This window comes from Geotrypetes seraphini, chromosome 6 (assembly GCF_902459505.1).
Source record: "Geotrypetes seraphini chromosome 6, aGeoSer1.1, whole genome shotgun sequence".
In the NCBI taxonomy this organism is placed as follows: Eukaryota; Metazoa; Chordata; class Amphibia; order Gymnophiona; family Dermophiidae; genus Geotrypetes; species Geotrypetes seraphini.
In genome coordinates this window covers 164,162,238-164,175,368 of record NC_047089.1, presented here as the reverse complement: position 1 = coordinate 164,175,368, position 13,131 = coordinate 164,162,238, and the positions used below count along the sequence as shown (strand labels likewise).

Below are 13,131 nucleotides of genomic sequence, written 5' to 3'. Positions count from 1 at the left end.
CAGACAATAAATATCCGCATTTTGCTTTTTTAAAAATGTTAATACTTTTTTCCTTTTGATTACGTGATTCAGGCCATTGACATTAATAGAATATATCTTAAAAGACATTATACATTTTAATACTTCTCATTATAATCTTCTTCTCCTCTTCTTTCATATTTAGAATACAAAATATGTTTTTCACGACACACATATTTACCCCTAAAGTATCTAATCCCTTGTTTATTTTTCCCTTAATCATTTTAGTAAATACTCTCATTTTCCCTCCCTTTCCCACCCAATATAATGGCTGCTTAAGGATACACATTGGAACTGTAACCCGAACATTCTCCTCCCCTCTAGGCAATCAATATTCAATCAAATTCCCCTTCTATCTATCTATATTAAGCTTTAATTTCTTTAGTCATTTTTTCATAACTTTTCATTAATGTATCTTTATCCATTTAATAGTTTTTAATTTATATTTCCTTAGTATTTTTATTTACATCATAAAATTTTATCTTAAACATATATTTAGTATTTTATCAATGTTTTTCCTATATCTTGCTCTTTCTTTCTTATAAATTTTTATTGTCTTTTCTTTGTATCATTTTTCCTTTCTTCAGATATTTCAATATTTCATACTTTTATAATTTTTCATAAAGTCATCAAAACCCATCTTAATGTTTTATGTTAAAATATCATAGGTTCTGGTTTAGCAAGAAAAGCTTTCAATTTTTCTGGATCCTCGAAATACAGGGATTTATCTCCAGATGATACTCTCATTTTTGCCGGATAATATAGACCGTATTTAAAACCTTTTTCTTTTAGTTGAGGTCTCATGTCTAATAGTCTCTTTCTTTTATTTGCTGTGTTTTTAGCAAAGTCCGGCAAAAACCATATTCTGGATCCTTTATAATTTAGATTTTTGTCTTTCTTTGCAGCATTTAATATTTCTAATGCTTGTTGGTATCTAAGCATTTTGAAAATTAGCGGTCTTGGCCTGCCTTTGTTTTCTACATTTTTAACTGGGATTCTATGCGCCCTTTCTATTTCAAGTGGTTGTTTCAAGTCCAGTTGTAATATTTTTGGAATTAAATTTTCTAGAAAAAGGATAGCATTTTTTCCTTCTAAATTTTCTTGTATTCCAAAAAGTTTAATGTTTTTCCTTCTTCCTCGATTCTCATAGTCTTCCAGTTGATCTTTCAATTTATTCAATTCCAGGCTGTCATTTTTGCATCTATTTGCTTCACTTTCTATAACCTCCATTTTTGATTCTAATTCAGTTGTTCTTTTGTTATTAACTTCCATTTGTCTGTGGATGTTTAATATTTCTTCCTTCATTTCAGACATATTGGTTACAGTTTCCTTAAGCATTTGTTTGATTTGTCTTAGTTCTTCCATAACTTCTGCTTTACTCAATATGTCAGGTTCTTCAGCAGGAAGTGGTATCTTGCTTGGTGTTATTTGATCTTGTTTCTGTCTTTTTGCAGACGTACCAGCCTCATTTTTGTTTTGTCTGGTACTTGCCATGTTGTTGTTTTCTTTTTCTTTGTTTTTACTTTCTTTATATTTATTAGGAGACACAATAGTCTCTTTTAGTCACAATTCACAGTAATCTGTCTTGTTTCAGTTTTTTACACAGTTATAGCTTTTACAGCACTAGTTTTAGAACAGCATTGAAACTTTCTTTTTTCCTCCTTTGGCCAATTCAATTTTTTTTTTTTTTTTTATCAGCCTGCCCTCACTGTCTCTCTGTATCAGTCCAGAGAAAAGCCAATAAGAAAAAACAATTATCTTCTCCTCAGACTTTTTTTTTTTTTTGTCAGCAGTTTTTTCATCCGTTTCCTCTGGTTTGTTCACACACTTCAATATCTCGCCGCTTGTTTCTTTTCTTTCAAGTCTTCAATTGATATCAATATCGCTATCAAATTGTCTCCGTTGATGAATAAATCCTTTTTTTTTTTTTTTTTCTGTTATCTGCCTCAATGCCGATCCAACGCTGAGAGAAAGCAAACAAGAAGACTGGCTTCAGGCAGAAGATCAGTTAATCACTCAGGGCTCCGTTTCAGCTCTAATCTGGAAATGGCTGCTTCAAACCGCCATACTTAGGAATTCAACTGACAGCATCCACATATTGGGAGTCGGTCTCTCTTTTACTTTTTTAACATTAGTTAGTATTTTCCCCTTTAGACAACTCTCCTCACAGTTACAGCTTTGACAGCATTGATATTTAAAACTGTATTTAAACTTCTTTTTTCTTCCGTTAGCCAATTCAATTCTTTATCAGCCTTCCCTCACTTTCTCTCCACATCAGCACAGAGACAAGCCGTTAGAATCAGCAATTTATCTTTCCTTAGCCCCTCTCTCCTCAGTGTCAGACCCCCTCAATTCATTTCCTCTGGTGTGTACAAACTTCAATAACTTGCCACTCTGAGAAAGCTGCAAGTCTTCTTCAAGTCAAATCTTCAACAGCCTTCTCATTTTCTCAGCATTGGGAAAAATCGGCAAACAATATAATCTCACTGTCTATTAACTTTTATGACCTCCAGTACCATCAGATTATATTCGCTGACATTTCTTTTCCCTTTTTATATGTTATCTGCCCCGATGCTGCGCCGATTTAGCGCCGAGGGAAATCAATCAAAGAATCAATCAATTAATCTCTCAGGGCTCCGACTCAGCGCTTCAAACCGCCACAGCCCAGGAATCCTGCTGACAACAGTCTCACACTGGGATCCGTCCCTTTTTCAATGTTAGTTAGTTAATTTTTTTTTAAAAGCTCTCCTCACTATCGTGCCGTATCACCACACAGAAAGACCGGTAAAAATTAGTAGCCTTACTTATCTCCTTCGCTTCAGATCTTTTCTGCGATTTTCAAATTATCTTCTTTTATATATATTTAAGTTGTTATCTTCAGCAATTGATTTCTTAAAAAAATCAAGTTGAAAGGGGAATTTTTATTAATTTGTTGCCTATTTGAGAGGAGCTCCGTGATCACACGTCCATCTGTGTGTGCGGTAAGCCACGCCCCTGATATATATATAAACTTTAATTACTCGACTTGGATAGTTTCCAGTCAAGTGTAATACAAGTTCGTTGTGCCTTAAATGTAGGCCAGCATTTTAAAGGCCTAATATAAGGTGCAGGTCTCATGCCTATGGAGGCACATAGGTATGGCTACAGATGCCTAAGGACACTTCTGGTGCAAACCATGCCCCTGCTTGCCTTAGGCATCCCTATGCACCTCTGTAGACATGAGACTGGCCCTTTAGAATGGCGCCTTCAATTTTTTTTAAAAAGTGCCCCCTGATTGGTTAGGTAGGCAGCGGTAGGGCATCTACCACTGCCTAACTTTAGAGTGTCATATATAGAATTTGAGGCAAAGGGCTGGTTCTATAAATGATGCCAGTATCGGCAGCCACCTAAGAAACGGCAACCGATCACGTGTCAATCATGCATTGGGGCCAATTGTAGAATCGCAGCTGTTTTGTAAAACAGGCGCCTTAAATGTAGGACTGCATTTTAAAGGCTTGTATTTAAGGCGCTGGTCTCGTGCCTAAGGAGGCGCATAGGGACACCTACAGAGCTCATGGCCACTTTTAGTGCAAACTACGCCCTTGTTGGCTGTAAGCATCCCTATGCACTTCCATAGGCATGAGACTGGCACCTTAGAACAGCATGTCATATACAGAATTTGGGCCAAAATCCACACTAAACTAGTATTTTGTAAAGGGTGCTCATCACCAAACACTCTTTATAGAATACTAGATTAGTACGGGTCATCCTAGAGCCTAACTTTTAGTGCCATTCATTGAATTCCACCCAAAGTGGATAATAATTTATGTAGCAAAAAAAAATGCAGTATGCTCTCTGTTAACCAGAACTTAATTAACCAGAATTCTCAAGCAACCAGCAAGAAATAAAACAAAACAAAGAAATACTGTAATACTTTAAATAAAAATGAAATCAATTTCTTTTGGAAATTTAAGTGTAAACTTGGTATGCCACACCTAAGTATGCCCAAGCTTTGCCTACCACATGTCCGGTGGTTTGTCTGGAACAGTTTATGTTATGGCATAGTATGGGGTATATTATTAGGCTTATTTTACTATTAACTCTCAAGCAACCAGAAACTAATTTATCCGGCATCTATCAATCCCCATGGGTGCCGGTTAACTGAATCAAACCCAATACAAAATTATGGTACTATGTTCAGCTGAAACTTTTTATATTTGTTCTTTGTCTTCTTATGAAATTTGCTTGTGAAATAGAATCTTCTTATAAAATGAGTTTCAATAGTACTACAGTGGAGTTAAGACAACCACCTGGATTGGCAGGATGCCCATGGAAAACAATGTAGCTCTTGATTGATTCTGTCGATACCTATTCCTCCTTTCTGCCTAGACCAGTGGTAGGCAAACTCATTAGTCAAAAGAGCCAAAATCAGCAGTATAAAGATTAAGATTTTTTTGAGAACCATACCCCGTGCCCGCTTGCAATACGACGGCTACGTCAACCCGACTGGCATCCCGCTCGCCCGCACGTAGTCGAAATCGATTTGTGGCAGAGTCTAAAGAATGACACGGGAACAAAATTTCTCTCTGTCCCCGCCTCATCTCCGTGAGCTCGGTCCCCATCCCTGCAAACCACCTGATCCCATCCACACAAGCCTCGAATAGTTTTATACTGAACTTATTATATTAAAGTATAAAAAGAAACTATATTCTGTACAATTGTCAATTTATAAATCAGCGTCTTCTCCCCACTCTCTCTTCCCCATTTCCCTTCAGCATCCTCAGCCCACTCTCTCTCCACTTCCCTTCAGCGCACGTACATAAAAACAAGCAAGCAATTTTATATCATTTTTATTCTATTCATTCATAGAAATTAAAGTCTAAATAATGCCAGTCACATAACAAAACATGATTTTACAAAAATAATTCCCTGCACAGTCAAGCCTGCAAGGATTACTAAATGTTTTTCAGCAGCTCCCCTCCCTCCCTCCCCCTTACCTTCGTGGCCAAGTCAAAATGATCTGCCAACAATAAAATTTTAAAAAACACAAAGCACACTGTACGCAGAGAAAATGTTAATTATCATTTATATTCCGCGGGTTTTCAAAGAAGTCAAGGCAGATGACTTTATGCAATGTCACCTCAGTAACAACTATACAAAAATAGACAAATATACCCCCTCCCTTTTTACTAAACCGCAATAATGGTTTTTAGCGCAGGAAGCTGCGCTGAATGCCCTGCGTTGCTCTCGATGCTCATAGGCTCCCTGTGCTAAAAAACGCTATTGTGGTTTAGTAAAAGGGGGCCATAGTGCAAAATATAGACAGCAGATATAAATTCTCAAAACGGACACATTTTGATCACTAAATTGAAAATAAAATCATTTTTCCTACCTTTGTTGTCTGGTAATTTCATCAGTCTCTGGTTGCACTTTATTCTTCTGACTGTGTATCCAATATTTCTTCCCTTCTTTCAGCCTCCTGTATGCTGAATCTCCTCCAGACCTCATTCCCACCCCCAACTTTTTGTTTCTTTCACCCTGCCCCCTTCTTTCTTTCTGTATGTCTTTCTCTCTCTCTCTCTCTCTCTCTCTCTCTCCTTGCCCCATTTCTTTCTTTCTATCTCTCCATACCCCCTTTCTTTCTGTCTCTCTCTCTCTCTCCATGCCCCCTTTCTGTCTGTCTCCCGTATCCCTTCTTTCTTTCTGTTTCCCTGTCCCCCCCTTTCTTTCTTTCTCCCTGCCCTCTCCCAAGCCATCGTCATTGAGGAACATGCTGCCACCGCCACCGGATAATAGGCTGCCACTGCCGCTATCAGGGAACAGGCCGCCACCGAGTTTTGAGCTCTCCCTGCTTCCCTTCCCCGTGGGCCCAACCAACTCTCGCCACCCAATGTCAATTCTAACATCAAAGAGGAAGTTCCGGGCCAGCCAGGCAGCGATTGGCTGGCCCAGAACTTCCTCTCCAACGTATAAAAGAATAAAGTTATAAAAGAATACAATTATTATTATGATGATGATGATGGTGATGACTTCTCTTTCTTTTAGGGAAACAGAGGCCTTGGCTTTCATGGAGAAAAAGGAGACAAGGTAAAGAAAAATATCAGACAGAAGATTAATTTGTACAATATACTATTGAATCTGCAAGTGATGTACCACAATGGGTGTTTGACAGGCAACTGAAGTGTTTCAGTTAATTTATTTATTTATTGAGTACTTGTTATACCACAATTCCTATGGGCAAAGCGATTTACAAACTAGTAATTTAGAAAGATACAAGCTCCATAAGTAAGAAAGACAGCACACAGTCAACATGCAGTGTACAAGTGTACAAATATCCAAGTAGTGTTGGGCTTCCTCCTGTAGAGGCTCGTCACACCATCTCTCTAGGGAATTACCGTATTTTCACGTAGATAATGCGCACCCGTGTAAAACGCGCACATGGGTATAGCGCGCGGAAAACACAAATTTATGTACAGAAATTTTTATATACCGCGCACACCCGTATACCGCGCATGCTGCCCGACTCTCCTTTCGCCCGCCCCGACTCTCCTCTGGCCACCCCGACTCTCCTTTCGCCCGCCCCAACTCTCCTCTCCCCCTTGAAGTCCTGTCCCAAGCCTGATGCCCCCCCGACGTCCGATTCATCCCCCCCCCAAGGACCGCTCGCACCCCCACCCCGATGGACCGCTCGCACGCACTCCCACCCGCACCCGCACCCCTACCCTGAAGGACCGCTTGCACCCCCACAGCCTCTCGAACCCCCCCCCCCATCATGTAGAAGCTCCTACCGATGTCCTGCTGCTTTCTCTTGGTGGTCCCGGCCTTTCCGTGAGCCCTGCGCCTGCGCTGCTTCCTCTTCCAGCGGTTCGCCCTTTCTCTAACGCCAATCCCTCTTGCCCCGCCGACTCCCCGACATGATCGGGGCAAGAGGGAGTCCAAGCCCTCTTGCCCCGCCGACTCCCCAACTCCCCGACACGATCGGGGCAAGAGGGAGCTCAAGCCCTCTTGCCCCAGCCAACCGCGGCACCCCCGACACGATCGGGGCAAAAGGGAGCCCAAGCCCTCTTGCCCCGCCGACTCCCCAACTCCCCGACAATATCGGGCCAGGAGGGATCCCAAACCCTCCTGGCCACGGCGACCCCCACCCCGCACTACATTACGGGCAGGAGGGATCCCAGGCCCTCCTGCCCTCCTCGCAAACCACCCCCAACGACTGCCCCCCCAAAGAACCTCCGACCGCCCCCCCAGCCGACCTGCGACCTCCCTGGCTGACCCCCACGACACCCCCACCCCCCTTCCCCGTACCTTTGTTAAGTTGGCCGGACAGACGGGAGCCAAACCCGCCTGTCCGGCAGGCAGCCAACGACGGAATGAGGCCGGATTGGCCCATCCGTCCCAAAGCTCCGCCTACTGGTGGGGCCTAAGGCGCCTGGGCCAATCAGAATAGGCCTGGGAGCCTTAGGTCCCTCCTGGGGGCGGGGCCTGAGGCACATGGGCCCAACCCGACCATCTTCAGTTTTCTCCTCAGTGTGTCAAACATTTTTAGGGTTTTGGTGCAGAAAGCTTTTTTCCAGAAATTTCCTTGGCATGGGAATCCTCTCCAGCTTGGCTTTGTCAAGCTTTGACATCACCCAATAGTATGGCTGAAGGATCCTGCTTTCCAGAGAACTCCTATTACAAGTATGCAACAATGCTTTCTTTTCTAAATAGAACGCTGTTACTAGGTTTTCCAGAACATTCTAAAAGCTGTTTTCATTGATCTTGATGTTCACAGGGTGATCCAGGTCATCCAGGTCATCCAGGTCTTCCATCCACAGTTGAGGTGAAGACCCCCACTGAAATTTTCCACGAAGAGAATGTGGTAATTAGTACATCTTTCTTTTAAAAAAATTAAAATTATGATACTCAGGATATGTGCCTTATGTATTACTATAGTGATAACAATTGTAAAATGTGCTGCAATATAGAAATTAGTAGTTTGAGTGATACAGTAATCATTATACCAATCAGTCTGAAAGCTGGATAATTCAGGTAGAATTCCTGTACTTATGCAGTATTACTGTGATGCATTGAATATAATTTAAAAAGAGCTTTGTTTAAAGAAACAGAGTTTATTTTTAAGCAATTGCTTTACTGGGGTTTTGACAAATTTTCTGTGAATGATTAGAATACAATAACAATGAAAAACTATTTGATGGCAGGGGGAAACAAACTCTGAGATAGGATCCTTATTCATCCCGAATAGTTTAAAAGTTCCAGGGCCTTTTACTAAGCTGCATTAAATTCTGATACCTGCTTAATGCAGGTATCAGCCTATTATGGGATGCACTAAAATGTTCTTTGTTTGTTTTTGCTAAGTGTGTGGTAATTATTTATTTGTAATTTTTGGTAGGGGGGTGTTAAGAGGTGGAGTGTAGGCGTTCCTGTGCTAATCAGTTAATGTATTTACATTACAGCACGCTAACTGGTTAGCACAGGGTTAACATGGAAGCCCTTACCACCACGTAAGTAGGTGGCATTAAGTCAGGGTTACCATATGACTCCAGAAAAAGGAGGACGGATTGAGACATCCGGGTTTTACTTCCATTATGGAAGTAAAACCCATATGTTCCTTTTTTTTTTTCAGAGGAAGTAAAACCCTGATGTCTCAATCCACCTTCTCTATGCTGATGACTCCCAGATCTACCTCTCCACACCAGATATGTCTACAGAAATTCAGGCCCAAACTCAGCCCAACTGACCGACATTGCCACTTGGATATCTCACCGCCATCTAAAACTGAGTATGGCTAAAACCAAACTCCTTATCTTTCCACCTAAAGCCACATCCCCCCTTCCTGCAGTTCTCTATTTCTGTGGATAACACTCGCCTCCTCCCTGTCTTGTCTGCTCACAACCTCACAACTCCTTCTCCGCTCAGATCCAACAAACTGCTAAAACCTGTCGCTTCTTCCTCTTTAATATTACCAAAATCTGACCTCTCTTCTCTGAGCACATTACCAAAACTCTTATCTACGTATGCTCTCGTCATCTCTCGCTTAGACTACTGCAACGTACTTCTCTCAGGTCGCCCACTCATCCGTCTCTCTCCTATTCAGTCCATTCAAAATGCTGCTGCACAACTCATATTCTGTGAGAGCCACCATGCTCACATTACCCCTCTTCTCATATCACTTTACTGGCTCCCTATCCGCTTCCGAATACAGTTCAAACTTCTCTTACTGACTTGCAAGTGCATTCACTCTGTAGCCCCTCAATATCTCTTACTACTATTAATAGTGATGGGATAATTGTGCGCCAGACACCAGCACGCCGACAGTTGAACGCTGACAATTCGGCGCAAGAAAGAAGCGCACCGCAGGAAAACTGAGTGGGGAAACCCCCACTTTACTGCATAGTGTTCACGCTGCCGTTGGGGGTGTGTGTGGGGGGTGCAACCCCCCACATTATAGAGAAAACGGAACTTTTCCCGAAAAAAATCGGAAAAAGTTCCGTTTTCTCTATAATGGAGGGTTCCAAACCCCCCTCCCTATGTAGCAGCGCGAACACTATACAGTAAAGTGAGGGGTTCCCCACTCACACCCCACTTCGGAGCTCTTTAAAACTAAGTTTTCCCACGGCACGTTTCTTTCTTGCGCTGAATTGTCAGTGCTCGATTGTCGGCGCACTGGTGTCTCGCGCGCGACTGACTATGAACCCTATTAATTATTTCTATAGCGCTACCAGACACACGCAGTGCTGCACAGAGTCACAAAGAAGAAAACAGTCCCTTCTCGAAAGAGCTTACAATCTAAACAGCCAATACAGACAAACAGGATGTCATGGATACAGTTAAGGGGAACGGTTAATCAGCAGGCAGGGTTGGAGGCAGAGGGAGTACAGGACAATCAAGCTATTGTGACATCACTGATGAGGTTGGCTCTTATTGGTGGAATGAGGCATTATGACATCAGAGGAGTAGGGTTAAAAATTGAAAACTATATCAAAAATGTGGGTTTTCAGTCTGCTTTTATACACTTATCTTCCCATATGCTCCCTCCCGTGAACTCCGTTCATCGGGTTTGTCACGCTTATTTGTACCCTTCTCCTCCACTCTCAACTCCAGACTCTGTCCCTTCCTTCTTGCCGCGCCATATGCCTGGAACAGGCTGCCAGAGTCATAACATCATGCCCCGTCTCTAGCAGTATTCAAATCCAAGCTAAAAGCCCCCTTTTTTTAAGCTGCTTTTAATTCTTAACTCCCAATCGCTGTCAGATACCTGTACCCCATTGTATGATTCCTTCTGCCAGAACTCCCCAACGTGAAATGTCCTTTCTGTCCAAATTAGATTGTAAGCTCTTTTGAGCAGGGACTGTCTTTTGAATGGAATGATAACTAGTAGAAGTAGTATAATAAATCCAGTTGTACTATGTTAAATATTATGTTAAAATATGTTTCAGATAATTAAGATGTTCATACAAATCTGCCAGAAATTCAGATTAAAAATCACTTTCATTACTTGCCAGCCCACCTCCAACACCTCCCTTCCCCCCTCCCATATGTATCAATTTGCTCAACTAAAACTAGCTGTCTGAAAATCAAGCAGCCCTTCTTGGCTAAATCTATACAGGGGGATTAATAATGTATTCTCTTGTAGGATGGTAAAAATAGGTGGGCCAGGGGTATATTTAAGTTGGGAAGGGAAATAACATGTTTAGATAATGTTTTCCGATCTATCCATGTTATTTGTATGGAAAAAGATGCAAACAGGCAAAACACAAATCTCTGTAGATACTTTCCTCTGAGGCAATTTTCAAAGAGAAAATCCTATATAATAAAACCCTAGCCGCGCATGCGCACTCCTACCTGCGTGTTCCATTTTCCCTGTTCCTTGAGATGTAGGTCCGTGGTGGCAGGAGTGCGCATGCGCGGGTCCCCAGCCTTACAGCAGTTAACTACACTCGCCGGCAGGACTGGCCGCCAGCGCTGGACTCCCTGCTCTGGTAAAAGTAAGTTCTTCGCCTTGCTGCCCCTCCCCCCTCTCCTTCCTGCGGTCCCGACTACCAAACCTGCCGACTCCAGCAGCGTCTGCATCACTCTACACACGCTGCTTCAGGGCCGTAGATGGTCCCGAAGCAGCGTGTGTACAGTGCTGCAGACGCTGCTGAAGTCGGCAGGTTTGGAGTCGGGACCGCGGAAAGGGAAGGGAGGGTGGCGGCAAGGGGACTACGAGAGCCGACCAGACTTCTAGCACCCGTTAATGTAACGGGCTAAAATACTAGTACTCATTTATTTTCTTTGAAAATAGCTGTGAAAGCCCTGAGTCAAAATACCCGTGGACGTTGAATTTACAATGGCAGATCTGAATGTTGACTTCTTACGAGGTCTACTGTAGCTGATGCATTTAGTAATTATGTTTTCCTTGTCCACATTTAGGGTGAGCAAGGAATGAAGGGAGAAAAAGGATTTCCCGGCTTGCCTGTAAGTTACCCAGTCCCAAATTCTGTTCCACATATATTCATATATTTCTCCTGTTAGGAAGGTGGAAAATAGGGTGGTAATATGGCAGTATTTTGAACTGATATACAAGCGTCATTTACTGTTGCAGATTCCCAGGACTCCTTATGGTGATCCCTAGGCATAGCTGTGGGAAGCCTATGGTTAACTCCATTAAAACTCATTGATCTGTTATGGTTTCCTCTACCACTTTACACCCTATAAATTGCCTGCCATTCGGGGATGGAAACTATTACTCTCTTCTTACATGACGGAATAGCCAAATAAATCTGATTACAATTGCCAAATTTTTAAATTTCTAAATAAAATTTATAGTTTTGGGGCCTGATTCTAACAGCGCCTGCCACAGTAAGCACCTTCAGAATGGGCGCCTACCATGTTTCAGTCACCTCTACAGACGCCTTAAATGTAGGCCAGCATTTTACAGATCTATATTTAAGGTGTCTGACTCGCGCCTACAGATGCCAAAGGCCACTTCTGGCATAAACCACGCCTAAGCTGGCCTTAGGCATCCTTAGGTGTGCCTAGACGTCTCCATGAGTGTGCGAACAATGTCTACATTGTAGGTGTCCTTCGCCCCAATGATTTTTTTTTTTTTAAACGTGTGTCTTGATTGGAATGTTAGATGGTGGTAGGATGCCTACCACCGCCTACAGGATGCCATTTTTAAATCCAGACCTAAATGTCTGCTGCATTGGTTTATTCACAGTGGCAATATACATGTCTTTCACATGTCTATAAAGTTGGGTGCCCAATTTTTCACGTAGAATTGACGCTTAGCTCCCAATTGGTTGATGCTATCTTTTGGTGACCCCAATATGCATATAGAAAGTATAAGGCCCCATTTATGAGCTAAAAGCTGTGTTAAGATTATTTGCCAGTAATTTGGATTTGGGTTTAGATTTAATGGAGCCTAATGTGGGTTTTGTTTACTGCAATACCTGTTAAATAATAATGAACTCTAAATCAATAAGCTGCATGCAAAGAAACTCATTATTATGCAAAATGAATATTGCAACTTGTGTTAAACCATGCAAGCTGTATTATTCATAGAAAGCTAACATTACCACAAGATCTATTTTTCAATAAGAGCCTTCCCCAGAACCAGGTTCCTAATACTGATCACTTTACCCTTATTTGGCAGCCTTACTGCTAGCTGTAGTGTTACGAGACTGCCACTAGGAGGTCTGAGGCCACTATTTTTGCAAAGGGAAGTACTGAAGCAAGAACACCAAGGGATAACAGCTGTCTCTCCACTGCCCAACAGAGAAATCCCTGGTAGATGCCAGAAAGTGTGTGTGTTGGGGGGGGGGCAACTAAAAGAGGGCTCTTATTGAAAAAAGCATCAGGAGTGAAGGATCAATTCTTATGGGTATCATCCTTGAAATAAGAATGTGGGAGGGTCTGTTTTTGAAAAACATATTGGAAATATTCTTTTTATTGTTGTTAAACCACTAAACCAACCCTTCCGAAGTCAAAGAGCCCAACTTCAGTTTCACTATCTTTGTGTTTCTGCAGCTGGAAACATGCAGTATAGCTTGTGTGTTTTCCACAGGATTCATTACTATCATTGTCACAGGGTGGTGAATGCTGTGGTAAATTTGTTTTTGTTTTGCTGCAGCTGGCAATATCACACGT

The 13,131-nt window shown here is 42.1% G+C and overlaps 1 protein-coding gene across 3 annotated transcripts in view; it reads left to right on the top strand.

Moving 5' to 3' along the window:
• The window catches only part of COL4A2 (collagen type IV alpha 2 chain), a 426,713-nt gene that overhangs the window by 284,008 nt on the left and 129,574 nt on the right, over positions 1-13,131 (top strand). For all 3 annotated transcript variants that reach the window (XM_033949645.1, XM_033949646.1, XM_033949644.1), the window contains exons 12-14: positions 6,043-6,084; positions 7,772-7,858; positions 11,413-11,457. In XM_033949645.1, coding sequence (XP_033805536.1) covers positions 6,043-6,084; positions 7,772-7,858; positions 11,413-11,457 — 174 coding nt within the window. The remainder of the gene's footprint in view (positions 1-6,042; positions 6,085-7,771; positions 7,859-11,412; positions 11,458-13,131) is intronic.